Below are 19,442 nucleotides of genomic sequence, written 5' to 3' on the forward strand. Positions count from 1 at the left end.
GCTTAAGCTTCCTGTAGTGTCAGTGAAGTCTGGTAAAGAGAGAGATTCAAGATCCCTTGATCCCATTTGGCAAAGGGAGTTTCAGCACAGCTGCATAAGATTTCTGTAGAAGATATAACTGCTAAAGTTATATATAACTTTCTGCTTTTTCAATCAGTCTACAAAACTGAGGTACGGATCTGAAGTTAACTTTATAAAAGCATGGTGCAGTACCATAGCTTTAAAAATGTTTCCAAATATGCAGCACGGCTCTGTAACAACAAACTAACCTGAGTGAGTTAAATGGGGGAGAAACAAATGCTGCCAATTAATAATGTTGCCCCCAACACAGACTCTATGCATATTGAATTGAATTTATTAGCTGAGTTTTAGAAAATGGTGTCTTGGAATAATAAGTGAACAATGTTGCTGTGAATTTAATAAGAAACATCTGTGCATAACTGTTCAAGGGTCTTGCGAAACAATTACATCAGAAACAAAGGGCTGAAATCTTTCTGTTCTTTTTCAGAAACCTTGACACAAGCATTTTCAGGAACATCAACTTCCAGAACCAGCTCTCCTTGAGAGTGCTTTACTGCTTTCTTTTTTGGTTTTGTAAGAGTTTGGGATTTTACAAAGGTATCAGCCAGGGTATATGGATCTTGGTTTGTCCAACAATTCAGGCTTTGTTTTATCTGTATCTGAGCATTTGAGGTATTTTAAAGAAATAAGACCAATGTTGCCCTTTTTCAGCTGGATGGATTAACCTGAGGGAGAGGAGATTTGAGAAAGATGGGGAATGAAGGCAATGGCAAAGTTTTAGGAAAATAATGATTATGTGTGTATGCAGGTGTACACACATGTTGCCACTGAAGGAAATGTCAGGCTGAAGAGACTAGTTCCAAAACCCATGTAACTGATGAGAATCTTTAATGGTCAGTTAAGAAAATTAAAGACTATATCTTCATAACATTAGAGCTAGAAGACTGGTGTGTTCTACAACAGATTCTATTTGCAAACCACTAGCATTCAGATGCAGGAAATTTGGAATCTTGTACTGGAAACTCTATGGTCTTGCAAATGAACTCGAGAAATCCCCAAAATATGTCAAACAGGAATCCACTTAAAGTTTAGCTACAGTAGAATACCAGAGAAGTTTTGAAGACAGGGTATCTGAACATCTTCTAAACAGACACATCTGTAGTCTTTTGAAAAGTATGTGTACTTTAACTTACACACACATATTAACACACATGTGTTTGTACAGTACTTCTTGAGGCTTGCCTGGGGCTTGATGGGCTATGCTTGTATCTCAAACATCACTAGTTTTCTTTCAGCAAACTGCATTTTCTTTCCTTGTACTGACTGCACGTCATCCTAATGTTATAAATATGTTTAGTACTATTGTTCCAAACAGGATTAGCACATGTCCAACAAAAGCTTTGTTGTGTTGAGTTTCTTTCTCCTTCCTAGCTCTCTTATTATTTGTTCTGACACAGCAGTAGCAGGCAGGAGTTTAAGTGACCTTGTGGATCTGCTGCTTAAGACATAGGTAACAAGAGTGATGAAACACTCCCTGCTGCCAGTAGCTTATAGCAATTGCTTTTGTACAATGGTGGTAAAGGACTATGGGAACCTGCAGTTTCAGGAATATCTGTGAATATAGATGCCAGCAGCAGAGCTGGTGAACAGGACATGGAACAAGTGGCTGGAAGCCCCTTACCTTCCCAGAGCTAATAAATGAACACAGTAGGCTACAGCCAGCTATACTTTTTTCCTTCTCTAAAGGTTTCCTGCTGTGTGATATACAGGAGATCAAATTAACACTCATATAATAGTAATAAATTGTCTGAAATCTTATATCAAGTAGACTTATCAAAATATTCAAGCATATAAATAGGTATTCCAAATGTTTAACAGGAAACATTGTAATAATTTCATTAGAGAGATGCTAGTAATATTGTGTATATTTTTAAAAAGCTATGGCCGTGTGAAAGCATTATACACGTTGTTTGACCTGTAAATGAGTGCTTTAAAATATGAGATAAATTGCTGGTGGAACAGAAGATGCTGTTTCCCTTAAAAAAAGTGAGAAATTAAGTACAATCTTAGCTTTTCTAGACCCTCTAAATTTTGTGCAGATACTGATACAGTTATGATTTCTGAAATACAGTGTCATTCTTGCATTTAAAATGAGCTATTGGAACTATTTTATGAGTAAGAATTCAATGTGAGTTCTCTCCTGGCTAGCAGTTTGCAAAGTATACACATATCAATAACTCTGTCCCAGCGTAGGTACTTAAATTTCAATCATTTTTTATTTGGAAAAGCAGTATGAGATCATTTAAAGGGTGACTTGTGTCAATGATATTGCCATGTTGTACTAAAAGGACTCCCAGACTCAGAGGACCTGTGCCACCAGATGGTAAAATTTGTAGGTAAAGTTGTGAAGGACTGGATTAGTAGGATTCATCCTTAACTGCTAGTTTTTGTCAGTTACTGCTCTTGAAGGAGATGCAATTGTAATTGTTGGTGGAATAGCCTGCAATTTAGGGAGATGTTTCTGTTGTTGAATGTGCTCCATCTCCAGATTTGGCCCTATCCTTACTCTAAAAAATGGTTGACTTTCCTGGATCATGAAACTGAACCTATAGTGTGTTTGATGTATATATGGGGCCAACATTACTTATGATGTATCTTCAATATGGTGTTGTTTTTAGAGAAATGCCTTGGCCTGGGTTGTCATTAGTTAAAAACTCTCCTACACCAAGGAGTTTTGTCTGCTTAGATACTCAGGAGATGTTGAAGAGTGTTAAATCTAAACCTACCGGAAAGGAACTGAGAGAGAGAGGTGGATGGGCAAAACAATTTACTTAGAAAATGATCTACTTACACTCATGGGGACAAAAGCCATATTTGCCATCTGCATCAAAGTCTTGGGTTGTGGAACACCAGAGGAATCCATCGTTGCGTCCTGCATCTGTGCAGCTGTTATATTCCTTGCCGTTGAACCAGAAGGGAAATTTGCAGTATTCACCATCTGCATTTCCATACTTCACTCTAACCACTGTAAAGAGAACAAATGTAGAGGTGAAATTAGCCACCAACTGACACAGAAAAAGCAGTTTCTCGACATCTTCTTTTCCTGGATGGCATTGGTATAGAAAGGCTGTCTGAATTTCCACTTTGAAATTCAGTATGCTGCTAGTTTCTATATTGGCAAGATGATCATAGCTGAAATAACTGGTAACTTTGAATTAGTTACATGGATATTACACATGGTGAAGTGTTAGAATGAACAGTCCTTAGAATCAGCCCAGAAAAAACCCCAATGTTGTTGTTACTATGGCAATGTAAACTTACCAAGATGCTGTTAATACATTTAGTAATTTAGTTTCTTTGGTAATATGGTCTAAAATGTTCAGTATAGTTTGAAAAGTTCCAGGCACCAGTTAGGCATGAGCTTCAACAGGCCTCGTGCCTCATAAGCCACTTCAATATTTCCAGTTTGACTTGAGTGAGATCTGCTATAGCTCTGGGGGACAGCATGTTAGTGCAGACACACCCAGATCCTGGAGCTGATTTAACTTTGTCATGTGTAGTCCTAAGGCTACAGTTCTGGGGCTCTAACATGTGCCTATGTATAGCTAATTCACTTAACCATAGCATTTCAATGATAGTAACTGGATGCTTGTGCCCTATTTCCACTAATATGGAAAACAGTTTCCTTCTGTTCATTGTTGGTCTGAGGCAGGGATGGATCCACTCCAGTAACTATGTGCACTGGTTAGTGCTTCTGCTAAAATGAAAAGAAATCCAAACAGATTGAAATTGACTGTTTAGGTTCTAAAGGTTGGGATTTTTTTCAATGTGAGGACAGTTGAGAAACCTAGAATTTGAAATGAAAGGCAAACATAAGTTTAAATTCCTATTCTAAGTTTTCCAGATTATTTTCCAGTAGAAGAATTATAATTAGAAATACATGACTATGATAAAGTCCAAGAAGGAAAAAAAGAGGTTCCAAATAATTGGCCTTGTTTGTCTAGTTGGGATGATATTACCTGGACATCAGCTGTTTTCTTCTAAAGCTTATGGCCTACTGCCTGTCAAACATTCTTGGAAATGTTCTTAATCTGCTGTTTGACGTTGATTTTGTTTGTCATCAGCATGAGGTTTTGAAATATACTATGAGTATATATATCCTTATTCAGGTGGATGGTTCCATTTTTAAAAACTGGAGGCACAGCTTAAGGCAACTTGAAAAGGGATATCAGCAGAAAAACACTGGCCAGTCTACCTCTTACAAACAAACTAAAAGATGTAGTTTGGGTATGTGAGAACTGGAGCATTCAAAATTGCAGTCATGGCTTTATCTTTTCCCATAATTTATGAAAGTTGTGCAGCATCAGGTCCATTATTAATTCACTTTTTCAAGGGACAACAATAGAGGAACAGAAGGGCAAATCTCTAGGTAGCATTTATTTAGATAAGACATAAGCACTTTGTTCAGAACAATATAAATGATATAAATTATTTTTTCATCCCCTAACATTTATTGACATATCAATGAAAACATTTAGTGCAGAGACTGAAACAATGTTAAAGCGTAGCAGCCAGCAAGCCACGTGTTCTGAAACATAAAAAAGCCCTCTACCTTGTCCCTCTCCAAGAGTCCACAGTTCATCATCATCAAAATGGGAGTCTCCTCCAATTCCTGGCCCTGGTGCAAAGGCATGAGCCAGGAGACCGTCTTTGCCATCAAAGGGATAGCCATCACCGTGTTCTGCAGGAGGAAGCAGACAAAAAAGAGCAGTTTTTAATGATCTCAACTCTGTCAGAGTCTATACATGAATGATTATAGTGTGTATTTTCCTATCCAAGACAGCAGCAGAATACTTTGGTGAATGACTTTATTGGTATGGGTTGTGCTAGCAAGACTGAATCAAAAGAGGGAAAAACCCCAGTTCTTACAAAGAACATTGTGTCAGTATTGCAGTTGTCACAGCGTGTTATTTTTCTGTCTCATAAGTATAATGGGAAGGAATCAAAGACAGTGAAAAACAGCAAAGTATTGTACATTAGATGTTGAACTGCATACACAGTGCTGTTTCTCAATAGAGACTGGTAGGAGCTGTAAAATAAACATCGAGAGGTATTTTCAGATAACTAGAATCAGTCCCCAACACAGAGACTGGAAAGTAAAGGCAGATTTCTTTTTGCAGATTGCTCTTTGCTGCTGCATCTCACACTGCCATACTCTTTTCTCTGTGCAGGATACTAACTACTTTAAGCAGGAAAGCAAATCAGTTGAGTGTCTCAGCAGTGAGCCTCTGGAAAACTTGCTGTTATTCAGTGCCCCAAGTCCTGTGTATGAGCCTATTCCTTCTCCACATCAACTGCTCAAGGACTCAGGCAGCTCACAGGACAACAGCAGGTTAAGTAGCTCTCCTGTTATTACACTGTAGGCTTTTCTTGGAAGTACACCGCATGTGGGTAAGGCTGCCTGGCAAGGGCATAACCCTGGTATTCATAGTTTTCCCACCACACTGACCTGTGCATCAAAGCTGGCTGCCAGCCTCTCCAGTTGCATCATTTAAGGCCTTTTGGTCTGATGTCTTGCCATGTAACAGAAACCCTAAATACACAGGCCCAATTCTCTACTTTGTTACACCGATTTCATGCTGGTAACTTCACACTCCTAATACTAGTTCAGTTCATGCATTTCAGTAAACTAGTGTGTAGATTGTCAAGGAGAAAACCTTGACATAGATTTGATACTTTGCACCCATTTATTTCAAAGTAGATCCTCTGCTTAAAAGAAAGCTTGAAAATGAAAGACCTTGTGGATGTCCCAGCTCTTGTGAATGACATGCAGCGAAGGGATAAGAATAAATGAACATGGAAAAAGTTCTCCCACCATTTCTGAACTAACTAGAACCGGCAAGTACTAAACCCAGCAGAAACACTTCTACTTTTGTAAGACTTGTTTTTTTTTCTCTGCAAACCAAGCCAGTGTGCAGAAGGATTTGAAGTTCTGAGTTCTCTTCAGAATCTCTGAATCTTTCGAGGTCAATTCATCACCAGCTAAAGCAAAGAAAACCAACTTGCAATGGAATCTTCCACAAAGAGCTTGGGTATTTGAATTGTTCACTTCCAAAGTCTACCTCCCAGTGACTGGCTGCACAAGTATCTTCATTAGTATTAAAAATTCTGTAAGTTAAGATGCCATAGATTTATACTGAAAAGCAATGAACATTCTTTCAGAGGAAACCAAAATTAATTGAAAAGGCATGTATAACAAAAATGAATCAAGTCACCTATCACCAGCTGGACTCAAACTATAATTCAGCTTATGATCCCTATTTTCTAACTCCTCAAGACCAAAGAAAGCGTTGAAATCCTGCATTCTGCTTGCTAAAGGACAGATATCAGTTATGGAGCCAAAATTCAATGCCACAAACCATTTTGTTAAACTCCAATGAGTTAGGACTTCCACCGCTATCACTAGAAATCTGAGTATGGGGCTGTAAATAACCAGTGTGATGGCATTCTCTTCTCCTCCGTGGCAGAAAGCCAGCTTTTACATGTCTGAAGATCTATACCAATATTTCCCAGTTCTATTTCAGTTTTGAAAATATAAAAATAAAATGTTGCCCCTAGCAATTCTCTTTTGGAAAGACAAATATAGTAGAAAGATATTGTATAAATATTTCTCTCTCTCATGCATGAGCAAGGAAGGAAAAAATTCTTAGTGAAACTAGATCTTAGCCTATATAAGCCAAGTGCAAACTAGGACAAGGTTTGCCAGAAAGGCTCATGGGTACTAGTTATTGAAGGTAGATCATTCTAAGAATTAATGAAAGGAATAAAAGAAAGAAAAGATGTAAAAATAGAAATATGTACCCCATCGGCCAAAATTAATCATGATATCTGCTTCTCCATCGCTGATCCGGTTAAACCGCAGCGGTGTGACATCACTCCAGACTTGAAAGGCTCGAGCAAAGGCATCATCTACTGTTTCAGGATCCAAATCTGGGGTATAGCCTATAATCCTTAGAGGTAAAAGGAAGAGTTAAGTAACACATAACCCCCCTCCCATCTTTTGTTTACTCCTCAAAATGCTGAATAAACCGGTTAAGAGGTAACATTGCTCCATGTGAGATCTAGATGCTTTGCTTTGATTTAGAGATATGTTTAGATGTGATGTGTACTGTTTATTTTCCTTTGGTATAGCTGCAACAGCATGAAGAAAACTATAGAGCCAGAGGCTGTAAAGCCTGCATGGTCCTGGGCCTTCTACAAAATACTCAGGGTTTTGCATCAGAGCCGAGGGACTGGCAAGACGTCACCTTGTGTTCTTTTGCTCTGTAAGGTTTGAGATTTACATTCTTGTAGACTACCTAGCTTGCAAGTCATGTTGTCACTTTACATACAAGCACACCTTGATTGCTAAGATTGATTTGCCAGAAAAAGAGATCAATAATGTTCTGAAAGTTTCAAATGTGGATTGTTTTCCTTGTTAATCATATCAGAAAACCAACCCTTCTTCCTCACCTTTGTAGTGAGTTGTATATTGTTTCATCTCAATTGAATAATCGTTTACCAGTGTGTCAGTTACGTTGGCAATGGGATACTTGGGGAAAGAGGAGACAAAGGCACATAAGATAGAGCCACAGACCTGACACGGGAAGGGACAAACTCTGAAGTGCATTGCTTCCTCCGTCATATATTTGAATCAGCCTTCTTAGTGCCTCATATTATAGCCAGCTAACCTCCATGTAAAGACAAGTTTCTACTTCATTGCTATTGGGGCTGTGCATAGTGAGGAAAACTAATTTTTGCCTAAGGAGACTGAGGAAGAATTAGAGGAAGCACATCAGCAAGCAGCAGATTGTAAGAGCTGCCGTGGCTTTTTTCAGTGGTGATTAGGCTAATTACAGAATAAGGGTTGCTTTGAGTCGTAGGTTGTGAGGAAGCAGCAGAACAAGGCAAGCAGCTATGAAAATTCTGCTTTGTGTTCTTATTGGTGCTAGAAGTTTGTTTCTGGACCACATAAGGTGATGAGATTTTTTTTAAACTATTATTATTGACTTTAGTAAGAGCTACATTGGCCCCTAACTCTCATTCAGATAAGGGTAAGAAATTGAAGCATGCCAAACCTTTTGCAATAGATTTGCTTTAAATCATGTCTATATGATTCTGAAATATGATTGGTTTATTTTAAAATGCATTTGATGACCTACATTTTTATGACTGACTGCTAAATGCAGAGGAGTTTGTTCTCCTACATTACCCCTGCAGTCACTAAGTATTGTGGTCCTTGCTGAGCAGATGAGCAAGTGAGGTCTCCTGCTCTAGTTTCCTCAGGATGCTTGTAGCAGAGCAGAGAACAAACCCAAAATCTCTTTAGTCTCAACCAGAACCATCAATTGGAGCTTTAGATGATTATTATTGAAATTTGCTAAAGTGTGTTTGCTAAAGCATCTAGTTGTTACTTAAACTAAGGAAGTCCTGTTTAGCCCTCTAAGCAGTTAGTCTACTTCTAAGTGTCTTATTTGATTGGTTCTTATAAGGTTATGTATGAGCAAACCCCAACATCACCACCCAGTACCTGTATGTGATATGATTCTTTTCCCATTTTGGCTTTCTTGGAAAGAAGTTGTAATTGGCTACATCTGGGTTGCCACAGCGGGGTTTCTTCATTGTCTCAATAGTATTTTGATCCAAATCTCCTGTTTCAGGCAGCCCAAAAAATTTCTGCATTTTCTTCAAAGTATCTTTCAGGACAAATAAATTGCAGTTGTCTTTTGGGCACCCATAGTATTTGTTCAGGTATTGCTTGAAAAAAAAGCACAAACAGAGACTTTAAAATTCATTAAAGAAATAGTTGATCATTACAAGTAAATGCTCTATTTCCAAGTTAGTTTCCCTTCTGTAATTTGCAAGTTTTCTTTTCAAAATACTATTATTAGTAAGTGAGAGACCGGCAGAATCTTCTTAATTGACAAAAACCATCCTTGATCACACCACGTTGCCAATTAAACAAACATTGCCACTATTAGCTATCACCTTTTCTTATTGAATTGCTTTATTAGTAAGTAGAGCTTTAATGCAGAACTACAAAGTGAAAATGAGTTTATCTTTTTTGGTTTCTTTATGAGGTATAAACCTGTTTAAAATTTTAGATTTTGTGTATTTTGTTTTCTTGGAAGACCCTATGGATTCTTGAGAAACTTGTCAAAGTATCAAAGCAACCACACAAATGAGCCCATGTAAATTGAAAGGAAAAAAACCCCACATTGTTTATTCAAACTGCATAGAGCTTTTTGCATGTTGTATGAGTTTGTTTTTGTGTCAACCATTTCAAAGAGGTGAGGAAGATCATCTTTGGTAACATCTTAGTCACCTGAGCACTGCAGACAATCAGTACCTGCATACTTAAGACTTCATTGAATGCTCCAGCAGATTATTCTAGGCTGATGTTTCTGATACAACCAGATCGCCAGATCATCTTTCCTTAAAAAACATTGGTCATAAGGGATCAAAAAGGCAACAAAAATCCATTCTTTTCATTCATACAGTAATACACGCCACAGTCTCCTCCACTTTCCATTTTGCACAGTATTCCCTATTTAGCAGGTGTAGTACAGTTAAAAAAAACCCCAAATCTGTTCTTTCCTGCTGCCTCTAATCCTGGGGTCACAATGAGTTTGTCTGTTCCCTAAGAATTGTTGCAGTTAAGCAGCTGTGGCTTTCAGATATGTGCTGAGAAGTTCCACGTTTATGTTAAACTATAGATAAACAGCTGTGGTCATAGTTGTCCGTACAGGATCGTGATCTCCAGCTTCTACACAATACACAAGTGAGATCACCTAAACAACTTAGTGTTTAAGATTGTTTCCATTGACTGGCAGAATAATTGTGAGTTTCCTGGGGTAGAGACTCCAGGTGAGAGAATGCCTGGCCGTCTGTAGCATGTGGTGTAACCTGACATAAAAACACAGGCATTCAAATGAAAAAGTTACAAGAAGCAAATGAGAAAAGTCCCAGATACAACTTCAGCAACTGTAGAAAACCCTTTATGAATGAATATGGCTGGTTAGATAAAGGTTTTGAATTCAATGTTTGGATCCAGACTGAACTGGAGAAAAACTGTAGCTCAAGCTGTTGCCTTAGCTTGGGCTGTTGCACAGCTAGGCTGTCACACTGTTTGGATTGCATACAGCTTTAGACTGTTGAGTTTGTCCTCATTGAGGACCAGATAAGTGGATTATGATGAAGGTGGTTACTTCTATAAGATAATAACCTATCATGATCTAATTATTTTCATTCACAGGTTCTAATCAGCTTGACTAAACTATCTGGAGTTGTACACTTTATCCAATAAAGTAAATCTTATGGTTCTCTTGTGCAGAGATTTCAGGAGCTCCACAGTCAGTTCTGGGTTTTCAATACTTTATGCCAAGCTCCTAAAAGAAAAGCTACAGCCATATCCAATGGCAGGTGTTCTCAAACTGATATGTAGGCTACCCAAACTGGTGCTTAGCACAGCACAGAGCTGACAAATGGCCTTGTCAATGATGCCATTAGACAAGAAGGTTGCAAATTACTGATCTTTCCAGTAAAACAGTCTGTAGAAGAGAAAGAAGCATCCTTCAGGTATTGCATCCAAAATATTACCTACAAATCTAAGGTAGGAAAACACCATAAATAAGGTGAAGGTATACTTGCCAAAAATGTATCAGAAATATCAGGGAGAATTATTTCTAACAGGATTACAAGAAGCTTGACAGAATGATTGCATATTTCAGTTCTGGTGCCAGGAAGTATTCCTGAGGGAAACCTTACTTTATGTAATTTAATTGACTTAATTGACTGAAGTTCACCCAGGAGACTGGGGATGAGACCTCTACATCAGCAAACTCTAGTGAAGGATTTTGGATGACTGCAGTTGGTCCAGCCTGGATTTCACCACTTTCCTCATTAAGTCCAGGCATACCTCATCTATTCTGCATAGAAAATGGTCCAGAGCTTACTCAGAAAAGGAATGTACTCAAATATTACACCATTTTCTTCAGAAGATATTCCATCTCACTGACTAAGCACAGACTATGCCTAGTTTTGATTTTTATAGCTTATGATGGGGTATTTCTCCAGTGGAGACTGTGACATGGCAAACAATGGACACAGAATGGTTTCACCTTGACTATTGCCAAGCCTCATAGTTATTGGGGCCTGGTGGAAATGATGTGAAATGCAGTAAGAACATAATCAAAGCAAGCCTGTTTAGAGTATGTGTTCTTATGCCAATATGAATTTTAATGTAGTTTGATAGATTTTGTTCTTCTATTTGAATGTACCAATGGGATACCAGGCTATAACTTAGACTATACATCACAACTGAAGTTACTGAAGAAGTAGGGTGCTGCTCTTGCCATTTTAGATTTAGGAGTAAGATATACAACCAAAACCATAAAATGTTGCATGGTAAAGAATTTTACTTGCTAGGATTTTAAGTAAAAAGCTAATATTTCTCAGCTTTTCCTAAAATGGAGATTTTACCCAAGATGAGAAATGAACATAACCAGACATAACCAGCTGTTCTATGAGAAGAGAATCTTGAAGAAAATGTAATGTCTATGTAAACCACATCTTGGCCTAGGCTGCAAAATTCAGTTTCTCCAGAGTCAGCAGGGAGCTGTGGTGATCTGGAATTTTGATCCAGACCATTAATGAAACAGAGTCCAGCTGCAACACAGCAATTTGTGTTCTGATGCTGAGTGTTGGGGCTGTTCTGATGGAGGGTATGAGGGAAAGGCAGCCAGTTAACGTTACCCAAGAATACTACAGGAAAGACAAAGAAGAACTACAGTGTTAAACTGCTTTGTAATTTTTCTCTGAGAACACATAACAAATAGATTTTTTGAAAGAAATAGAGATGAGGGGAGATGTGGATTGCTGTTGTAGAATAAAAGCCTGACTGTGTCTAAGAAAATAGATTAAGAGTAGTTAAATTACCATTAGACAAGTGTGACCACAACTCTCCCCTCTCACATGCACTGCACTCCCCCCTCCCCATCCCCCCATCCCCTGGCTGCTGTGCTGCTAAGGCAAAACATTGGGTGAGTTTGTTTTGCTGAAGGCTGAGGAGTGCCCTTTTTGGGTCAGTTTGTCTGTTTTCCCTAAACTTTCCACAACTCCCATCTGGAAATTCTCTCTCTACCCTCCCCCAGACCTTCTTCAACCTGGCAAGCTTTCCCAGCTCCTAAAGAAAAGTGACCAACTTTCAAATCTCTGTGTCCTAAAATAAGAATAATTTATCTCAATCTTCCTTAAAATGGACTTACTGCTGAGGAAGAGAAATGTCTATAATTTACATGCTAAAATAAGGATAATCCATCTCAATCTTCCCTTAAATGGACTTCCCCATAATGTCATTTTTGAAGGTCCACAGGGCTAAAATAAGGTTAGAATAAAATGCTGTAGAGTTATAGCTATAATTTGCTAATGTCACAAAAATTCAAACTCCTTTTTTTTGTTACAGGTTAAATTTGGAAATAAAACAACTTTGATCCTCTGATAAGCTTTTTTTCCAAAGTGAAAACTGATCACAATAGCTTCTGAAACTTGAGCCAGCTTTTGATTGCAGTTGTCCCTTAAAGTTGTGTTTATGCAACACATGATAAACAATCTGGAAAACAAACTTCTGAAAGCTGTGCTACATGCATTGAGTCTCAACAGCCCTCACTTTTACTTGATTTAACTAAAAAAGTTAGATGTCTTTTATTTGCCCTTCTCCCCTTTTACCATTGCAGTCCTTTGATTAGAGTTGTGATGATTTAATTACATTATTTTGTATGTTCAGACTTAAGGAAAAAAACACTCCAAACCCACCCAAACCTTTCTCTGCTGGCTTTAAAAAATTTAAGATGGGAAGCATTACTTGGCTCTAGTTTAACTTTTGAAAGCTGATACCTTTGCTAGCTAACTAGCACTTCCAGAGACTCTAGGGAGAGAATGCTACAGTCATTCCTTAGCCTCAGCTGAAACAAGAAAGAAACATCTGCTTATGAAACAACAATATAAATCTTAAACAAAGATGAAACCAACACTTACCACTGCTAGTTCTTTGTCTGTTTTGGGAGTGCTGTCTCCAGGAAACTTAATGATTGGTGACGGTGCAGCTAAAGTTCTGTTAAAAAGATATACTTGGAATAACAGTACTTTAAAAACGAAGCCACAGACAGTGTGAGTCTTCATTCTGTCTAAACTTGTGCTCTCCTCTTTGGAAAAAGCTTTTCCTCAACTGCCTGCCCGTGACTTTAGCTGCACAGTACACCAGTTGTTTATCTGCACATCTTAACTCTCTGCACCGTTTTCTCTTTTGCTTGCTCTAGCAATTCCTTTGTATGTTTAAAACATCCAGATGCGCAGTCTCAAGCTACCACAAGAGGAAGTCTGAGAACTAGTGGAAACATGAGAAAAGGGCAGTTACCAGATGTGATTGCTGTGATTTTAAGGTAGCAACAGGCAGATACTTATTACTGCTGAAAGAGACCACGTTTTAGCCTCATTTGCATGTATGAAAGTGTTTAGTTATGCCAGAGAGCAGAAAAACCCAAATCTCACATAATCTTGAAAAGTGTCCCACATACATTTCACATTTTTAAAAAGATACAAATTCCTAAACATTATTTTCCTGGCTGAGTGTTTTTATTGTTTTTTAGCCTATATTTTTGCCACAGGCATAATAATGTATTTTAGTCATATGTGATTGCACTCCTACACCATGCCTTACAGTAACTATTTTGATTATGGATTTTGAGACAGACTCTGCATAGCCCAGTGCAGCCCAGTGAGGCTTCTGGTGCCACTCCTGCTTAGCCTACACAAACTACAGGTCTGTGTGCTTAGGGCTCTCAGCTTGAGTGTCTCTCCTTCCTTGCTCTGTGCAGAAGGTATAGAGGTTCTTGTGGTATGTTTGGATTTGGAATCAGCTTGAGACTTTGCCACCAACAGACACAATCACCTTTATCTACAGGGTAAGAGAACATGAAGCAGATTCAGCAATAGAAATTAACCTCAATAATTGGCACTGAGGGAATTGTAAAAAATAGTCTGAAATTCTGGCATAAATAAGGCCACAGTGTTATGGGGAGTCTTTTTATTGTCATTCATAATGTTGCCAGCTTTGAGAAATTACAAGCAGCAGAATATTATTATTTTTTTTAGCTGAATATCCTTAAAGTAGAGGCTTGGCTCATGGCTTTTTAAGATGGGGGGCTGGCAATTCTGCATGAATGCAAACTGTGTTCTGGCCAGCCATGTGTCACAGAACAGTTTTTATTAAACATGAGTCCAGCCATCACAGTTCCTCTGGGCTGTATGTCAGCAGAAAGGTTGTCACAGCTTTCCACTGAATGTTAAATTAAAACTTTCTAGACTCTTGTTACCTAATAGGGCTGTTAATGAAAAGGGAATACTTTGCTGGTGTTTGGTACTTGCTCATAATATTTTGATATTTGATTGTAAATAGTAAATATTGACTGATTTATGCTAATATCAAGTTATTTTGTTAACTGCAGCCCATTTCCATAAGCTTAATAAAAGACAAAGATTTCAGAGAGTAGGCTGAGGATTTCAGAGACAAAGCATTAGCAGGAGCTTTTGCTGCCCATCCAGTTCCAATGACAACCCAATATAGCAGCTGTATGCAGAGCCACTGGATGAATCAGCTGTGGGAAACAGCACTTGGTCCTCTAGAGAGACAGAAGAGTTACAGGAGCTTCATACCTGAATGGAGCTTTCATTGTAAGCAAGTAGCTTTGCATTTATGCCCTTTCATTCTTTCATGTATGACACCAACAGCACTTGAGTTACAGTGAAACACTTTCCCCTAATGGTTTGGCTTTGAAATGACATCTCTTTTAGCTTTTCTTTATCAGCAAAACACACAGTCATTTCTAAGAGGTGCCTTAATAAATGGCAGTTCTGAAAATATGTTCCAGTTTTTCCCCAGCCCTGCACTTGGTAGTGGGGAATGACTCTTTTGCTTTGTTTGTGATGACAACTCATATTTGTGTCCAGCTACATGAGGCTGTAAGAGAAAAAAGACTAAGAAAGCCTTTGCTAAATGTGTCAAGTTACTCTTAACTTATCCTTAATTAAGCAAGTAAAAATATTTGATGTTGTGTTGCAAGATTCTGCAGTTATTGTCGTGCTTTGCAGTAGGTCGGGGACTGCTGTAAATCTTAAAATGTATGAAACATGTCATTTTCATAAGAATTTAAATGTAATTTATGATGCCTTAGTGGCTTTCATTTAGAAAGATACTGCAGTGAAGCCATTTAAAGACAAATGTGTCCTGGCACATTCCCATTGCACTCATAAGCCTCATTGAAGTCTAATGAATGCTCAATTCTCGGTCTATCCTAATGAACATTGAATCAGAAATGGATGAGGTGTAAGGATTGGACTGTGAGATCCATGCAGTTTTCAAATCTTTCTGTATTTTGTTTCTTTGTTGTCAGAGGGAATATGTGGAGGTCACCTTCTTAAATACATTTCCTCAAAAAAACTCCCCAAGTAGCAGAAATCATCCCCACCTGCAGTGAAGTAGCATTCCTCACCTTTGATTGCAGTTTTGCTGCTTTGCTGGTGCTATTTCAGCTAGTGAGCTGTTAAGTGTGTTCCATTAGGAAATACACATAATGCAATATTTGGTTTATGGCTTGTGAGTGAACCCATATGTTGAGTTTCTGACCATTCAGTGAAGCATCCTCTTCCATTAGCACATGAGATCAGTAGCAGTTTACAAGATTCTAGCAGAGGTGCCCTCTTTCAGATAAGCAAAGCAAAATAAACACTGGTGACATTGCTTTGTGAGAGCTGGAGTCCTATCAGATTATGACTAAATTTGGGATAAAATATTTCTTATCTCCTATTTCTCTTTAAGCTCCATAGGATCATCCTAGTCTCAGTGGGCTAGAGGTGCTGCTTTTTCAGGCTAGGAATGAAGGCATGCTAAATCCTGAAAGTAGGGAAATTCTGCTGCTAGCAGGCCTCAGCTTTTGAGCCATAGATTGGGCTTAATCATAGAATAATTTGTATTGTAAGGGACCTTAAAGATCATCTAGTTGACTTCTGTTACAACCATGATCCTACCACTCATGCTTAATTTGAAAAGACATGGTATGATGTGGTTTTTGTTCTTGGACTAGATAAGCTTAAAATCAGGGAGACAAGACAAACATTTGAAGTGATGTACTTAGACATTGACAGATTGACTGTTTAACTGCTATTAATGTTTAGTGTGTAAACATTTAACACTCCATATGCTGAAGAGGTTACATCTAAGATTAATTAGTGACTTTTAAATAGTTTCCTGGAAGTTAAAAAGTAAGGAATGAAGCAACACAAGGGAAAGAGAGAGAGGGAAAAGTCCCTCTGAGAAGGGAACATAAGGCCATCTACCAACTTTGTGGAAGAGCTGATAGAGCAATCAGCTCAAGAGGGATGGGGAACTGCTGGAGAGAGTCCAGTGGACGGCCGCCAAGATCATCAGGGAACTGGAACATCTTCTTTATGAGAAAAGGCTGTGGGACCTGGAGCTGTTCAGTCTGGAGAAGAGACTGAGGGAAGACTTCATTAATATTTACAAAATATCTAAATAGTGGGTGTCAGGAGGTTGGGGCAGCACTTTTTTCTGTTGTATCCAGTGATGGGACAAGGGGTGATGGGAAAAAGTTGGAACTTAAAAAATTTTATTTAAAAATGAGAAAAACTGTAAGGGTGAGGGAGCCCTGGCCCAGGCTGCCCAGGGAGGGTGTGGAGGCTCCTTCTTGGGAGGTCTTCAAGACCTGCCTGGACATGTTCCTGCGTGACCAGATCTAGGTGGACCTGTTTTTAGCAGGGGGATTGGACTGGATGATCTCTAAAGGTCCCTTCCAACCCCTACCATTCTATGCTTCTATGATTAGTGGGAAAAATTCATTTCAATGTTGCATATAACTTCCATATTAGGTAAGACATGTATTTGATATATACGTTTATCTCTCTTGAGTCATAAAAAACTCCTCTCTAGTTACTGTGTTTGTTTCAAGCTAGAATCACTTCATATTGAAAATTTTATACCATCTACTTTATGAGCAAATGCCAGATTTGATTTTTATGTGCCTGCTTTCATCCATTAATAACAACTGTATGACAGAAACCACAGTCTGAGATGGCAAATATCTCTTTTGAGAACATACTTCAGTTATAACAGTAAAACAGGAATCATGATGTCTTGTGAGCTGTAAGCCACATATCTCTGTAGATCTGACTATGACAAGAGACACATGAGCATGTATTAATGTGCAGTTTTCATCAAAGGATTTTTCTGTTTTCAGAATATTATTTTTGAAATGACTCTGAAGCACTCAGCAGTTTCAGGATTAGGCTTCAGATGTTGTCCTGGGTAATTTGCTGACAGAGTAGTCATCCCTCCAGAAATGCACTGTAGTGATTCCTACTGTCAGTAATTCCAAAAGCTGATGATTTCCTGGTGGTTCCAGAGGAATAAATTAGGCAGAGTGTCAGTAAGGAGAGGCCATGGGAGAATGATGGATTTATTCTTAGTGGGGTTTCATGTTTTAAATTGTAACCTGTTGCTAGGCTAGAGAAATAAATAATCATCAGGGCAATTAAGATCCCAAGAAAGCAGCTGACCATCTGATTACAGAGTCAGCTGGCTGTAACTGGGTACATCTGGATGTGTGTGTCTCCAAGTAAACTATCGTGGTACATGTATGTAACCTCCTCTTGTATTTGCTACTTCTTGCAGGTTCTGAGTTGCCAATGTATAGCTTTAACTATAGGAAACAAATCAACAATTTGACTAGTGTAGATGGACTTGCCTTGATTTCAGGGTTCTTCACAAAGAAAGAGGAGATTAAAATTGTCAGAAAGGGCCACTGTGGTATTTGCAGGGTGTTTCATTCAGAACTTCTAAATGACTGAAAAACCTAAAGCTCAGGTGATGGGGGAGTTTGCCTGGGCTTCAGGAAAGGTACCTATGGGACTGTTTTACATCCAGTTTATCCCAACCTTTGGCTTCTTCTCAGTTTGTCAGGATTGCCTTGTGACTCAGATCCTATTTTGTAACTTCTCCTGGATCATTTCACAGAATCACAGTGCCTTCTTGGGACTAGACTAATCTAAAAGGGATTTTAGTGCATTTAGATAGGTCTGGCTTGTAGACCACTGTAAGAAAGTAGCAAGGCTAATAGCATGGTGCCAGATTGAAGTCTCACTGAACCTGAGATGCATGTTATAGAATCATAGAATCAAAGAATCATAGGAATTGGAAGGGACCTTTAGAGATCATTTAGTCAAACCCCCCTGCTAAAAACAGGTCCACCTAGATCAGGTCACAGGAATGCATCCAGGCAGATTTTGAAGACCTCTAGAGAAGGAGACTCCACACCCTCCCTGGGCAGCCTGTGCCAGGGCTCCCTCACATTCACAGTGAAAATAGTTTTTCCTTATGTTTAAATGGAACTTTTTGTGTTCCAGCTTGTTCTGTCACTGGATACAACAGAAAAAAGTGCTGCCCCTACCTCCTGACACCCACCATTTAGATATCTGTAAATATTAATAAGATCCCCCCTCAGCCCTCTCTCCTCCAGACTGAACAGCCCCAATTCCCACAGAACTTCCTCATAAAGAAGTTGCTCCAGTCCCCTGCACTGGCCTCTCTCCAGCAGTTCCCCATCCCTCTTGAGCTGAGGAGCCCATAACTGGACACAGGACTCCAGATGAGGTCTCACTAAGGCAGAGGAGAGAGGGAGCAGAACCTCTCTTGACCTGCTGGCCACACTTTTCTTGGTGCATCGGCCTCCTTGGCCATGAGGGCACGTTATTGACTCATGTTTAATTTGCTTTCAACCAACACTCCCAGGTCCCTCTCCTCAGAGCTTCTCTCCAGCAGGTCAACCTCAGCCTGTGCTGGTGCATATCTACTCACCGCTCTTATTGATGCCTCTGCTGCAGATGGACCATGTATGCAAGTAATAGTATTAATATGTTAAGGCTCTACATTGTTCCTGGTGTGTGGCACTGGCAAGACACTAAAATCTATGTATCCACCATCTGGTACCTATAATGAAATTCATGGTGTCGCAGTTGACTAATGGAGACATGTGTCCTGTAGCAATAGGAAAAGGCATAATATTGGCAGTTTATCTGTTTTAGTAAAGTTGTCTCCAGGAAGCAAGGATTAGTCAGAGCAGTCTCTATTTGAGTTTAAAAGGATTAATAACTTTAGCAAGACCTCATTCATATTGCAGGCAAGTGAGCTCGTCTAAGACATCCATGTATGTTGAAGGGTTGATCCTAACAGCCTCAAACATCCACATCATTTTATTGCCTGGATATGCTCTCTGCCTGCTCAGCAGCTGGCTCAGACTCCAGTGATTTAATTC

The 19,442-nt window shown here is 39.0% G+C and overlaps 1 protein-coding gene across 1 annotated transcript in view; it reads right to left on the reverse strand.

Annotated features, from left to right (window-relative positions):
• Nucleotides 1-13,377, reverse strand: part of MMP2 (matrix metallopeptidase 2) — a 33,322-nt gene extending 19,945 nt beyond the window's left edge. Inside the window, exons 1-5 of the mRNA XM_062007283.1 lie at nt 13,096-13,377; nt 8,591-8,817; nt 6,883-7,031; nt 4,634-4,762; nt 2,873-3,046 (exon numbers count right to left, since the gene is read on the reverse strand). Of these exons, the coding sequence (XP_061863267.1) occupies nt 2,873-3,046; nt 4,634-4,762; nt 6,883-7,031; nt 8,591-8,817; nt 13,096-13,239 (823 nt within the window). The 5' untranslated portion in view covers nt 13,240-13,377. The remainder of the gene's footprint in view (nt 1-2,872; nt 3,047-4,633; nt 4,763-6,882; nt 7,032-8,590; nt 8,818-13,095) is intronic.
• Nucleotides 13,378-19,442: the final 6,065 nt, after the last annotated feature.

This window comes from Colius striatus, chromosome 14, assembly GCF_028858725.1.
Source record: "Colius striatus isolate bColStr4 chromosome 14, bColStr4.1.hap1, whole genome shotgun sequence".
NCBI lineage: Eukaryota > Metazoa > Chordata > Aves > Coliiformes > Coliidae > Colius > Colius striatus.